Here is an 11748-nt window from a genome sequence, read left to right on the forward strand (position 1 = left end):
AGGCAACACGTTCTTTCATCTTTTTATATCTCCATCTCCCATATTCCCTCCCACACATATCGAACTGTGCTGTAGTCCAGCAGCGTTGTGTTAGAGGGACACCTGGTGGTGGATGTAGGAAGTGGCCCGCACGTGCAGTTACATACTGAACATGTTTCTATTATTTCATAAATGGTTTTATTCACTGTACACTGACAATAAACTAATGTCATTGGCTCCTCCCTGTGTTTATTTTCATATTTATTAATATGTTTTTTTGATTGAGGGAATTCAGTGGTGATAATTAACATTTTACATAGTTCAGGTTGAGGTTACCAAATTTCCTGTTCTGTCACAACAAATAAGCATAAAAAGAAATTAAGTCTACATATTGATATTAAACAGAGAACAACAGGAAATCCTAGAAGCTGGGACTGGAAAATATTTTGCAATTTTGCTAAAGAAATGATTCAAATGGTCATTACTACAACACATCTCCTCATCTACAAATTATAATTTCTGCTGGTTGTATATGTTTTGATGAACAAAATCATGACCAAGACAATTGTAATTTTATGTGAAGTACTGTTGTTTAATAGCTGCATTTCTTACAGGGCTGCAACTAACAGTTATTATAGTCCCACCAGTGGTTCATGACCTAAAGTTATTCAGTTTTCAATGAGTACAGAAGTTGGAGGAAGCAGTCAGCAAAAGTTTGGTATTTTATCTTAATAATCTGTCAGTCTATTGAAATTTGTTTGAATTAATTTTCTATCCATTGAATAATGTATTGGCTTGTGCTTGTACTGTAGAAAAAGTATTCAGATCTTTTACCTAAGAAAATCAATCAATAGTACAGTGTAGAAATATTTTTACATGTAGAAATCCTGCATCCAAATTATGACTTAAATGTCCAGTGTATAAGATTTCATGGCATTTAGCCGAGAGAACTGCAGACCTCAACCAATTTAATCTTTTCCCGATAAGAATTCCTTAAGTGTTCACTATTTGTGAGGTTTTTATCATGGGCTGAAGTATCCACAGAGGTCTCTTTCTCTCCAAAACAAACAGACCAGGGGTCTCATTTATAAACACGAAACAATTCCTGAAAGGGGCGTAGGCCATGGAAGAGGTGTGATCTATAAAAACAGACTTGATGGGAGAAACTTTGACCCATGATAACCAACATTTTGGAGACGGGAAATTGGCGACACAGATGTTGAGGTGGAAGCCTGATTGTAGAAACTGCTCTACATACTGTTTTATAAATGAGACCCCTGGTGACAAAAACTGGTAAAAACGCAGATTAAAGCAGGTTCACATATCAAATCAGTGTTTCCTCTCTGCTGCGTGATACATCGCAGACGGGTTGTTCACCCAGCGCTATGTCTGCTTAACAGTTTTCTCTGATGACCTTAAATGTGCTCATCTTTTTTTTTTTTGATCCACAGAGGTCTCGTCCTCTCCAAAACAAACAGACCAGGTGATTTAAATTGGTAAAACACACCGAATAAAGCAGTTCACGTTCAGTTTTCACAAAACAGTACTATACTATCCTACTATTGGCTATCGATTATTTGATTATTTTCACTTCTGTTCCGACTGTGACATGTCAAACTGTCTGCTGTGAAAAACACCCTTTTCTTAACATGAGAAGAGAATTGTGGTTGATTTATACTGAAAAAACAAAAATTAATTGTGGAAATTCTGTTCAAGCAAAATCACATTTTGTTGTTCAGACTTGCTGTTGTTGTTTTGTGCTGTTGTGTATTTAGAAACCAAGTGAGAGGAGAATAAATCTGATTAACTGCAAAGTAACTTCTTGGATGTTTGAATCGTGATGGTGTTTTAAATCAAGAAAATCCTCTAAAATGTATTTTCTCATCTGGCATGTTCCTTTAAATATTTAGTTTCCAAGAGGTCAAACACACAGGCTTTGAATCCAAAGGGACTTTGAGACAGCTGCTCTGTTTGTCAGAGGCCAACAATAAAAGCTGTGGTTTCAACAGGAAGCTCCCCAGTGTCTGTATTGAACCATTTTCAGAGTGAATGTTTTCCTATGTGTGACATTATTTCGCATAACTGTGTGGGCTGAAGTGGAGTATTCTGCGAATACCATGGTGATGGAGTAAAACTATTTTTTTAAGTGGCACCATGTTTGCTTGCAGTAGCTATTATTCCAAATAGCTGCCACAGCTGCAGCAGCAGCAGTGAGCAACCTTCTAGCCACAAGTCTAAATGTGGTACACTGGTACACAGTTAACTGTGTGGTTAACTGGAAATAATGCACACCCGTGGACCATCTCTTAACATTTGTCATCCCTCACCACCCTCAGGAAGCCTTCCCACCCCCTGCTGAACCCCTTCATCCGTCACATGGGTAAGGGAAGTCGCGGCCACTGGGATTCACCACTGGGCTCCGTTCCTCGTCTGCCCAACCACAATGCCTGTGAGATGGGAGAACTCACGCAGACAGGTGAGCAAGGAACCAGATGTTTTTCTTTTTATCATCCACCAGAGGTTAACCTTAACTTTCATAGACCAGTATTCATTCATCTACAAATTAATGTTTTATTTTATGCATTAGAGCCTTTTGTCCCTCTTAACCCTCTTTGTTAAGAAGCATTTACCGAGTCCAGATGTCAGACAAACCATCTTCTTTCCATTTTTCCAGGTGTGGTGCAGCACCTGCGCAACGGGCAGCTCCTCCAGCAAGCCTACAAGCGCCACATTTTCCTCCCCTCCGACTGGTCGCCCCGCCAGTTATGGTTTGAGACCACAGGTAAGAGCCGCACTCTCCAGAGTGGACTGGCCTTCCTCTTCGGCTTCCTCCCAGACTTTGATTGGTCAAAAGTGACTGTGCGGCACCAGTGGAGCACATTGTTCTGTGGCTCGGCCTGCGACTGCCCCGCCAGGAACAGATACCTGGAGGAAGAGCAGAGGAGGCAGTATCGGCTCAGAGTGAGTGATACCAAACTTGAGAAGACCTACGCCGATATGGCACGGACTTTGGGTCTGCCGACCCGCCAGCTCCGAGCTGCAAACCCTATAGACTCGCTGCTGTGCCACCTGTGTCATGGCATTTCATTCCCATGTGTTCCTATGGGAGATGGCACCAGAGGGTGTCTGACAATGGCCCAGTTTGCTGTGATTCGCAGACAGCAGCTAGATGATGAGGTGGATCGGAGGAGGGTGGGGCTGTACCATAAATACGCCATCCTCGCCATGTACCCCTACCTCAACCGAACTGCCACCAAGATGGAGCGTGTTGCCAAGGACAATGAGGCTGGCAGACAGCCTCGTGCAGGGGCCGAGGAGGTCTTTACCCTCTCTTCAGGCCACGACGTGACTGTGGCCCCACTGCTGAGCGCCCTGGGACTAGAGGAGGCCCGCTTTCCACGGTTTGCAGCGAGGGTAGTCTTTGAATTGTGGAAAAGTCCCCCAGCCACACAAGGACAAGCAAAGAAGAAAGCTGGTAAAGGTGAGAAGTCCAAGGCGAAAGACGGGGAACTGTTCATCAGGGTGCTGTACAACGGGGAGGATGTGACATTTCACACCACCTTCTGTCGCTCCCACGACCGCCACGCCAACCAGCCCCTCTGCCCTCTGAAGAACTTCCTGTCTTTTGTCAGGAGAGACATGTTCAGTGTTGTCAACGCTACTTCCTACCAGGAGGCCTGCTACAGGCGTGCTGGTTGACAGATGGAGAGGAGGGTGACTGAGTAAGGGCGCAGAGTTGGCAGATGGTTGTACTTGTTTTTTAGTCCTTTTCCACTTTGGAAGATTGTGCACTTTCATGCTGCTCATAGCCTCAAACTCTAAAATTCCACATCTTTTAAATGTAGTCCTTTACATTCCTGAGCACAAAGTGAGTGGCAAACACACACAGTACTGTACGTCATATCTTCATAAGATCAATTTCTAACCTTTTACAAACTCGTTTTTTTGAATACTGTATTTTGTCTAAAGAGGATGTGCAAGAGAGGTCATTCAAGGGAAGTTGTATGGCACTTAGCCACTTTATTCCGACATTCCATAATACCATGGAATTTTAAAATTCCAGTATTCCCAAAATGCAAGAAAAGGGAATTTTGACGCTGGAAATACTGTACTGGAAATACTGTGCTAGTCATTCCTGGGAAATACTTTGTTTATAATAAATCTTTTCCATGAAAATTACACTTTGGGCTAGTTTTGGCCGCATTACTCAATATGACACATATGTCACTTTCTTTTACTGTTTGGGTTTTATGGGTTTTAATGTTTATTCATTGTGTTAGGCTGTCTGTTTAATAACAAGGGTTATTATTTCTGTTTTGACACATTGATTCTGTTTTAGTAAAACTGACTACGGTACTCTGTAACAAATTAGTTTTTTCCTGTACATTAATTTACAGCTACAGAACATCTGTATTTATATTAATTGGTGATACAATTGATCACATTCCATTTTATGTTTTTGCTTGTAGAACACTGAATTAAATAAAGGTTCATTCTGACTAGACGTTTTTCTATTAGTTGTGACTGGTTTGCTGAGGAATGGTTTTCTGGTGGTATTCTGGTGTAAAGCATGTGACCTGAAGAACGCTGCAAGTCCATGTCCACCCATCAGCTGAAACATTAAAACCACTGGTGGGTGAAGTTAATAACATCGATCATCTCGTTACAGTGCAGTGTTCTGCTGGGAGACCTTTGGTCCTGCGTTCATGTGGATGCGAAATGACCCGCACCATCCACTCAAACACTGCAGACCAAGTACCCCCCTTCAGGGTGATGGCACTCTCTGATGGCAGTGACCCCCCAGCAGGACAATGCACCATGCCATACCACAAAAACTGCTCAGTAACAGCCAGATGAATGTGACAAAGAGCTCAAAGCGTCAATTTGCTTCCGAATTCCCCATATCCAAATCTGATTGAGCATCTTTGGGACGTGGCCGTACCCCAGATGTCCTGTGTCCATGCCTTGACAGATCAGAGGCCCCACTGTGGATTGGACTTGGTTCTGACCTGTTGGTGCATGGATACAGGCCCTGTGTTGTCCTAAACCAGGGCGTAGGCACCAGATCCTTTGAGTCCTATGGGTTGTGAGATGGGATACCAGCGTGTCCCACGGATGCTTGATCAGATTGGGATCTGGGGAGTTTAGAGACCAGGTCGATGCCTTGAGCTCTTTGTCACGTTCCCTGGGCCATTCCTGAGCAGTTTTTGCAGTGTGGCATGGTGCATTGTCCTGCTGGGGACCCAGTGTTTCAGGGAATGCTGTTGCCATGAGAGGGGGAATTGGTCTGTAATGGTGTTTGGGTGCATGTCAAGTGGCATCCACATGAACGCCAGCACCCAAGGTTTCCCAGCACAATACTGCATTATAACATGGTAATCAATGGTAATTAACTTCACCTGTCAGTGGTTTAATGTTTTGGCTGGTCAGTGTGCTCATGTAGAAACAATTCTCAGTTGGTGTCTCTTCTTCTAATCTACCACTAGATGGCGTATTAGCTCCACAAACCCCATTCAAACCTCTTCTAACCCATCTGCTCCTATCAGTTATCCACTTTGTCAGCAGTGCTGCAGGAGCACAGCACATAGTCAATACATTTATATAAATGTAAAAACCTTGAGTGCCTATTCCACCACCACTAGACAAGTCGTGTGTCATCATCATTAGGAACATGATACAACGCTGACAAGATATCAATTGTACAGCTCATTTTCAAAAGTGCCCCAGCATGCTCGCACTGCTTTTTTTCTCTCAGAATCCTCAGAATCAGGAGAGTATTGACTGGAAAAATGCAATAACAAGAGTGAGTCGGGTAAATTACATTTGCAGTATATGGATGTTAAATTTGTCCTGGCGGTAGACGGCTATTTTCTAGTGAATAAGTGGGTAACGCAATTGATGCTGTAGACAGACTATAAATGTCATCTGCTGGGGCAGGAGTTTTATTTTGTTACACTATGAAGGCAGGTGCTGGATCTTTAGGAGACTGTGTGATTTGATTGTCTTAATTAAGGGTCTCCTAATGAAGATTTTCATCTGTGACCACAAGTGTGACGTACATTTAATAGAGTCACTTTCATTTTATTGTTTGACAGCAGTGACACTAAAACCGTGTCAATTATGAACATATTTGAACTCAAAGATTGGATTAAAAGTCACATTTCCCTCTGTTGCTGAGTCACACCCTAAACTTCAGCTCACATCTCAATCCTAAAGTTGAGGCAAAGCACGTAAGTCGATGCAAATTTATTCCCAAACTTTCCCCGGTCACATCCAAACCTTCTCCCAGGCCATTTCCCATGTTATGCCATGACGTCAGGGTTGTTAATGATAGGAGCTAACCCTCCCCGGCCAACCCGATTCCTCCCCCTCTTGTCCTGCCCTCTCCCACCAACGCCTTGCGCTGCAGGCCCCGACACCCCTCTGCCACCCACGCCTCTGATGTCATCCCGCCAGACCAAGGTGGAGCAGCAATTTCCTCCCGCCGCAACTTGCTCAATCTTTGATGTTGTTACGCTGCCTCCGGCTTTGGCTTATACACCGGTGTCTCCTGGTGTGTGTGTGCTGTAAGGAGAGGGGTAAAGACGGATCAAGGTGAATGTATTGGGTGTGTGTGTGCTTTTGCTTGGCTCAATGTTTACGTCAGCCTGTTTGTCTGGCCCCAGAACAATGTCCACTTGACCCAGTCTGGCTACAAAATCCTGCATATAGATTTCCAAACACACCCAGGTTGTCCAGCTTCAATAGCAGCACTGTGTGTGTGTTATTTGGAGAGACGATGGGAAGACAGATGACTGACAGCTCAGACAGTAGGAGAGAATCATTGTGGTCAACGCTGTGAAGAAGCAAAGATGGAAGAGAGGGAGAGGTTGCGGTTATGGTTCGACATTAACCTCATGGAATCAGCCCCGGACTCTCCTCTCTCCAAAACCGCAGTCATAGCCACTGGTTGGAGGAATTAAAGAGAGAGATTAGATTTCATGTTGTGAAGAGGGTTCGGAGGAGGAACAACAGCTACCAGACGCGGGGCGAAAGAAGCCAAGTGTTGACCGGAGGAAGCAGCTCGGGTTCAGACTAATGCCACCGCTAAAATGACTCCAGCTTCCCACGGTGGGTTCTCCCAGCTCCATTCCACTATAATTCAAAAGAAATGAGCCAGTAAGAGCATGTGTGAGAATGACATATTATAGGCTTCACTCTCACGGCAGGATCTCATCCTTGTGAGACTATTTAGGAACCTGGGATATTGTACTTTTTGTGATCCTGATGCAGATGCTTTCTCTGCCAGAAAACAGATTCCCCCCTCTGGGTTGGGAGAGAATTACTGCCCCAAGTGAAGGCGTTCAAATATCTTAGGGTCTTGCTTACGAGTGAGGGTAAAATGGAGCTTGCGCTGGACAGGCAGTTTGGTTCGGCATCCACAGTGACGTAAGCGCTGTGCCAGACTGGTGAAGAGGAAGCTGAGCCAGAAGGCAAAGGTTCGGATAACTGGTCCATCTACGTCATGAGCTTTGGGTAGTGACTGAGAAAACGAGATTGCAGATACAAGCGGCCCAAGTAAGTTTCTTCCGTACAGGGGCTGGGCTCAGCCTTAGGGAAAGGGTGAGGAGCTCAGACATCCAGAAGTAGAGCCATTACTCCTTTGCATTGAAAGGGGCCAGTTGAGGTGGGTTGGGTATCTCTTAAGGATGCCTTCTGGGTGCCTCACGTTAGTGGTTTTCTGGGCACGTTCAACTGGTAGGAGGTCCTGGGGTAGACCCAGAACATGCTGGAGGGATTGTATATGTCATCCGGCCTTGGAACGCCTCACAATCCCCCTGGAGGAGCTGGAAAACGTTACTGGGGAGAGGAATGTCTGGAGTACTTTGCTCAGCCTGCTGCCCCCGTTACCTGTCCCTGGATAGGTGGATAAGAATGGATGGACTGATGCCACCTCCATGAAGACTTTTAAAGAGATATTTCCACATTTTGTTTAATGCACTTTTTTGCTTTCTTTGACTCTCATATCTGTAAGGTAAATGCAAAGCCATAGCTGAGATACAGGAATTTGTTAGCTTAGCTTAGCACAGAGAGTGGAAACAGCTAGCTTGGGACTGTTCAACAGTACTTTTGGACAGAGTAACAGCAGGCGTGTCACGTCGGCGGAGCGGAGCAGGGTTTTTTACCTGCTCTGCAGACTATTTCTGCAGCTTGTGGTTGCTGCCAGCTTTACTGTGTGTGAGTTGTGCCAAGTGATAATGCAGTTGGTTAAGGGGGGTTTGGAAGTGTATGGACTATTTTAACTGGTACTGAATTAATTAATTAATTAATTAATTGGATCACAGGGTGCATCAATCTGATTGATCGTAAAAACACATACAGTGTTGCTCTGCTCTTTCGCATTGCATGAAATATTCGTTTTTATCATTTCTAAACAGACAGTACTTATTATTTACACAGTTCTATGTCGTTTTTATCTGTTGGAGGGCCACAGAGCTGTGCACAGGCGAGGAAAAATAGACCAGCCATACAAAAATAGTTGAGCAGTGCGGTGCCCGCGTGGGCAGGTGCAGCTTCCGTGTTCAGTTTAGCAGCTTCAGTTGATCATAATGGTTGCGGTCTGCTGCGGGCATGCCACTGCTGATGTATTGCGCTGCAACTGTGTCCCATTGGCCGTTAGGCTAGCAGTTTGACCCTGTTTCCAGCCTTTAGCTGAGCAAAGATAATACGTTGCTGACTGTAGCCTTATTTTTAGTACAGACATAAAAATGGTGTTGTTGAAAACTGTTTTTTGTACCAGGCTGTAAAGGCTTATTTCTGCTGTAAAGTTGGGCATTATAACATTGAGGTCTATAGTAACTGACTTCTGCAGCCAGCCTCAAGTGGCCGTTCAAAGACCTGCATTTTTTGGCATTTTGTTGGCTCAGTTTTTCAGCCCTGGAGGTTGCTCCTTGTAAGAAAGTGTATAGCCTATTTTACAAAATGTCAAACTATTCTTTTAAAGCTCCATATAAACTACAGTAAGAACTCTGCATTATTTTACCAAGTTTGAAAGCTAGTCAAACACTCCAAACCTGCCAAGCTAGGTTTAAAAGTGATATTCTTGGCAGTCATAAGGAGCCATATTTGGGAGATGAGGTGACAGAAGAGATGTGTGAGAAAACGACCGAAAGAGTGAGTGTAAGTTTAGGGTCAGCTAATTGGGGTCTGCAGGGTGTGTGTTCTGTCTGTCAGTGTCTAGACTGCACCGCCAGTGGGTTTCTTTGATGTTATGCTTTATTAAGCCCTTTACCTAAGCAAATAACCCGGCTACCATGCACGCATGTGTCTCTGTGTGAGTGTGTGAGCTGCTCGTCCAGTCTGAATGCGGGTTGTGTTTGGTGCTCCTTGTGGATGCACTTACCTGTGATTTATTGAGATGGGAGCGAGTTCTCGTTAGCTAAAATAATCAGGATTTATGAGTCTCTCTGTGCTGTAAGTGACGGGCCAGAGGCTTCGCCCCACACAGACACACACAGCCGGGCTAATTGAGTTTGGTTATTACTGTCTCGTTCCTCTATCAAGGGCTCGTTCAGCCGGTCATCCATCACAACACACATACACACACACACACTCAATAAAAAAACAGTTTGTTCATTTTCTTTTCTCTGCACACAGTCTTTGAACACTTTCTCTTAAGGTGTGTGTTGCTGCTATTATTTTTATTTGTGTGTGTGTCACTCTTGTCACCATATACCAGCATGCACACACACCCTGATGTCCACCCTGGCGGATCTTGCCCGTCTTCGGCGATATTTGTGTCTTTATTACCCCAACTCGCACGTCTTCATCCTCTGTCTTTAGATGTTGCACATTTGAGTGTCTGAGTGTGTCTCTAGCACGGATAGCTGGGATTAGGAGTGTGTGTACGTGTGTGGCATCCTGTAAAACACCCCTCGAATGGAAATGGCTAAGGACCCCCCCCCCCCCCCCCACCCCACCCCGATCATTCTCGAGAAAAAACAGAAAGAGGGAAAATGAGACAGACAGACGAAAGGAACAGACATACATACCAAACACGGCAGAGTGATAGAGATGCATACAAATGTACAGCAAGTCGACGACGGGTAGCGAGAGATGGAGTGAAGGAGGAGGGGGAGAAAAAGCGTTTGGTAAGTGGGTCAGGCCTGTCTGCCATCCCAGGCACATACACACAGTGTGCAGCCCCCAGAGAGAGACCCAGACTGTACAACATGCTGCTGAGAGGAGAGACGACAGGAGGAGAGGGAAGAAGACAGAGAGGAGAGACGAGAGGAAAATGTGATGAAGTAGAAGGTTGCAGATGGATCGCGAGGGAAAGGGGAAGGATGGAAAGCAAGAGGGACAGATGTGTTGGCTCTTATCTGAAAGGGTCAGTGCAGTCGAATCGAACAAACAAAGTGGTATGTAGCCATGGAGATTGAGGTTTATCTGTCAGTCTGTAGTAATTCTGCCACCATCCCAATCCTGTGTACAGTTTTCTTTGGAATCACTTTCTACTAAAAATAATACATCTGATGTTTTCCATGTGGCTTTTTAGAATGATTTGACAAATGAGTTTTCATTAACCCTCACTCAGAGTTCGGGGATGATATGGTTTGGCCAGATATGACTTTAGTTAATGAGAAAATGTGCTTGTGTATTTTGGATGAACCGGCTATTCAAGTTCTACTCTAACTGGTTTCAGAGGAAAATCACTATAATGTTCCTGAATTTACTGAAGAGATTCAAAGTCAACAGTTGCCTCGTTGTATTTTTCAACATGTTATGACATAATTCACTGAATCTTCTTGTTAGATACTCAGTGGGGGGTTTACAATAGGTGTTTTTGGACCAAGCAATTCTGGGGACGTCCTGAGAGGAAGTGCCCACTGTGGAGCTCATCCAAGAATGCTGAAGTGATGTAAGGTGGCTATCGAAGATTCATATAGTTTGCTTTCACGAGTCAAAATTGTGTAATATTTCCCTCATTGCATATGTGCTCAGTGAAGCCTGAGCAGCTAACAGGTGATTAAAAAATGGCGGTTGCTGATGTTGCATTGGCTCATGTGTTTAACCAATCACTGCACTCTTATGTCACTCAAGGTTCCTCTTAAACTGGGAGTGTTTCTATTCTGAAATAGGAGCTAAAAAAGTGCCTTAAAATGGTGTTTGAGGAACTAAGATTGTTCAAAGTTCTTTGTGAAAGCAATTAAAAGAGGGTTCCTAGATCTATGAAAAAGTTCTGGTCTGAAAACGCCTCATGAGTCTTGAGACTTGGACTCAAATCAAATTTAAGCCACAAAAATGAGACTTGAGTTCGACCAGAATCCTGTGAGACTTTCTCTTAACTCTTGACTCTTGACTCTTGCCCAGTCAAAACTGATTTCGGGTTGTCCCAGACGAAAGATGACCAACGTGAAAGAAATGTAGTCCTAGATTGCACGGTGAGAGAAGCTCAAGGATGGCTGTTGTCACAGTCTTGTGAACAAAGACAGCCTGGGATAAAATTCTGAAAGTGTCAGAAATTTGGGATGACCATCTCACAGTGTGACTGCTGTTATGACCTACGTATACTATCCAACCGATAGAAATGCAGCATGAAACGATGCACTGGCGCTAAACCCAAACAAACAGACAGATAGCAGCTCTCCATGGAGGCAGAACGTGCCAAAAATAATGTGTGGGATTCCAGCAGAGAGGAAAACCTTGTGAAATTGTGGCAGCAGGAGCCTTGCGTAAATGATGTGTCCTCCAGCTCTTACCATGATTGCGTAAAGAAGAGCGAAGCAT

At 44.3% G+C, this 11748-nt stretch overlaps 1 protein-coding gene across 2 annotated transcripts in view; it reads left to right on the forward strand.

The window, feature by feature from the left end:
* pxylp1 (2-phosphoxylose phosphatase 1) overlaps positions 1-4478 on the forward strand; it is a 29588-nt gene extending 25110 nt beyond the window's left edge. For both annotated transcript variants that reach the window (XM_033630610.2, XM_033630609.2), the window contains 2 exons: positions 2316-2455; positions 2654-4478. In XM_033630610.2, coding sequence (XP_033486501.2) covers positions 2316-2455; positions 2654-3678 — 1165 coding nt within the window. In that variant the 3' untranslated portion in view covers positions 3679-4478. The remainder of the gene's footprint in view (positions 1-2315; positions 2456-2653) is intronic.
* The last annotated feature ends 7270 nt before the right edge of the window (positions 4479-11748 follow it).

Source organism: Epinephelus lanceolatus, chromosome 4, assembly GCF_041903045.1.
Source record: "Epinephelus lanceolatus isolate andai-2023 chromosome 4, ASM4190304v1, whole genome shotgun sequence".
Lineage (NCBI taxonomy): Eukaryota > Metazoa > Chordata > Actinopteri > Perciformes > Serranidae > Epinephelus > Epinephelus lanceolatus.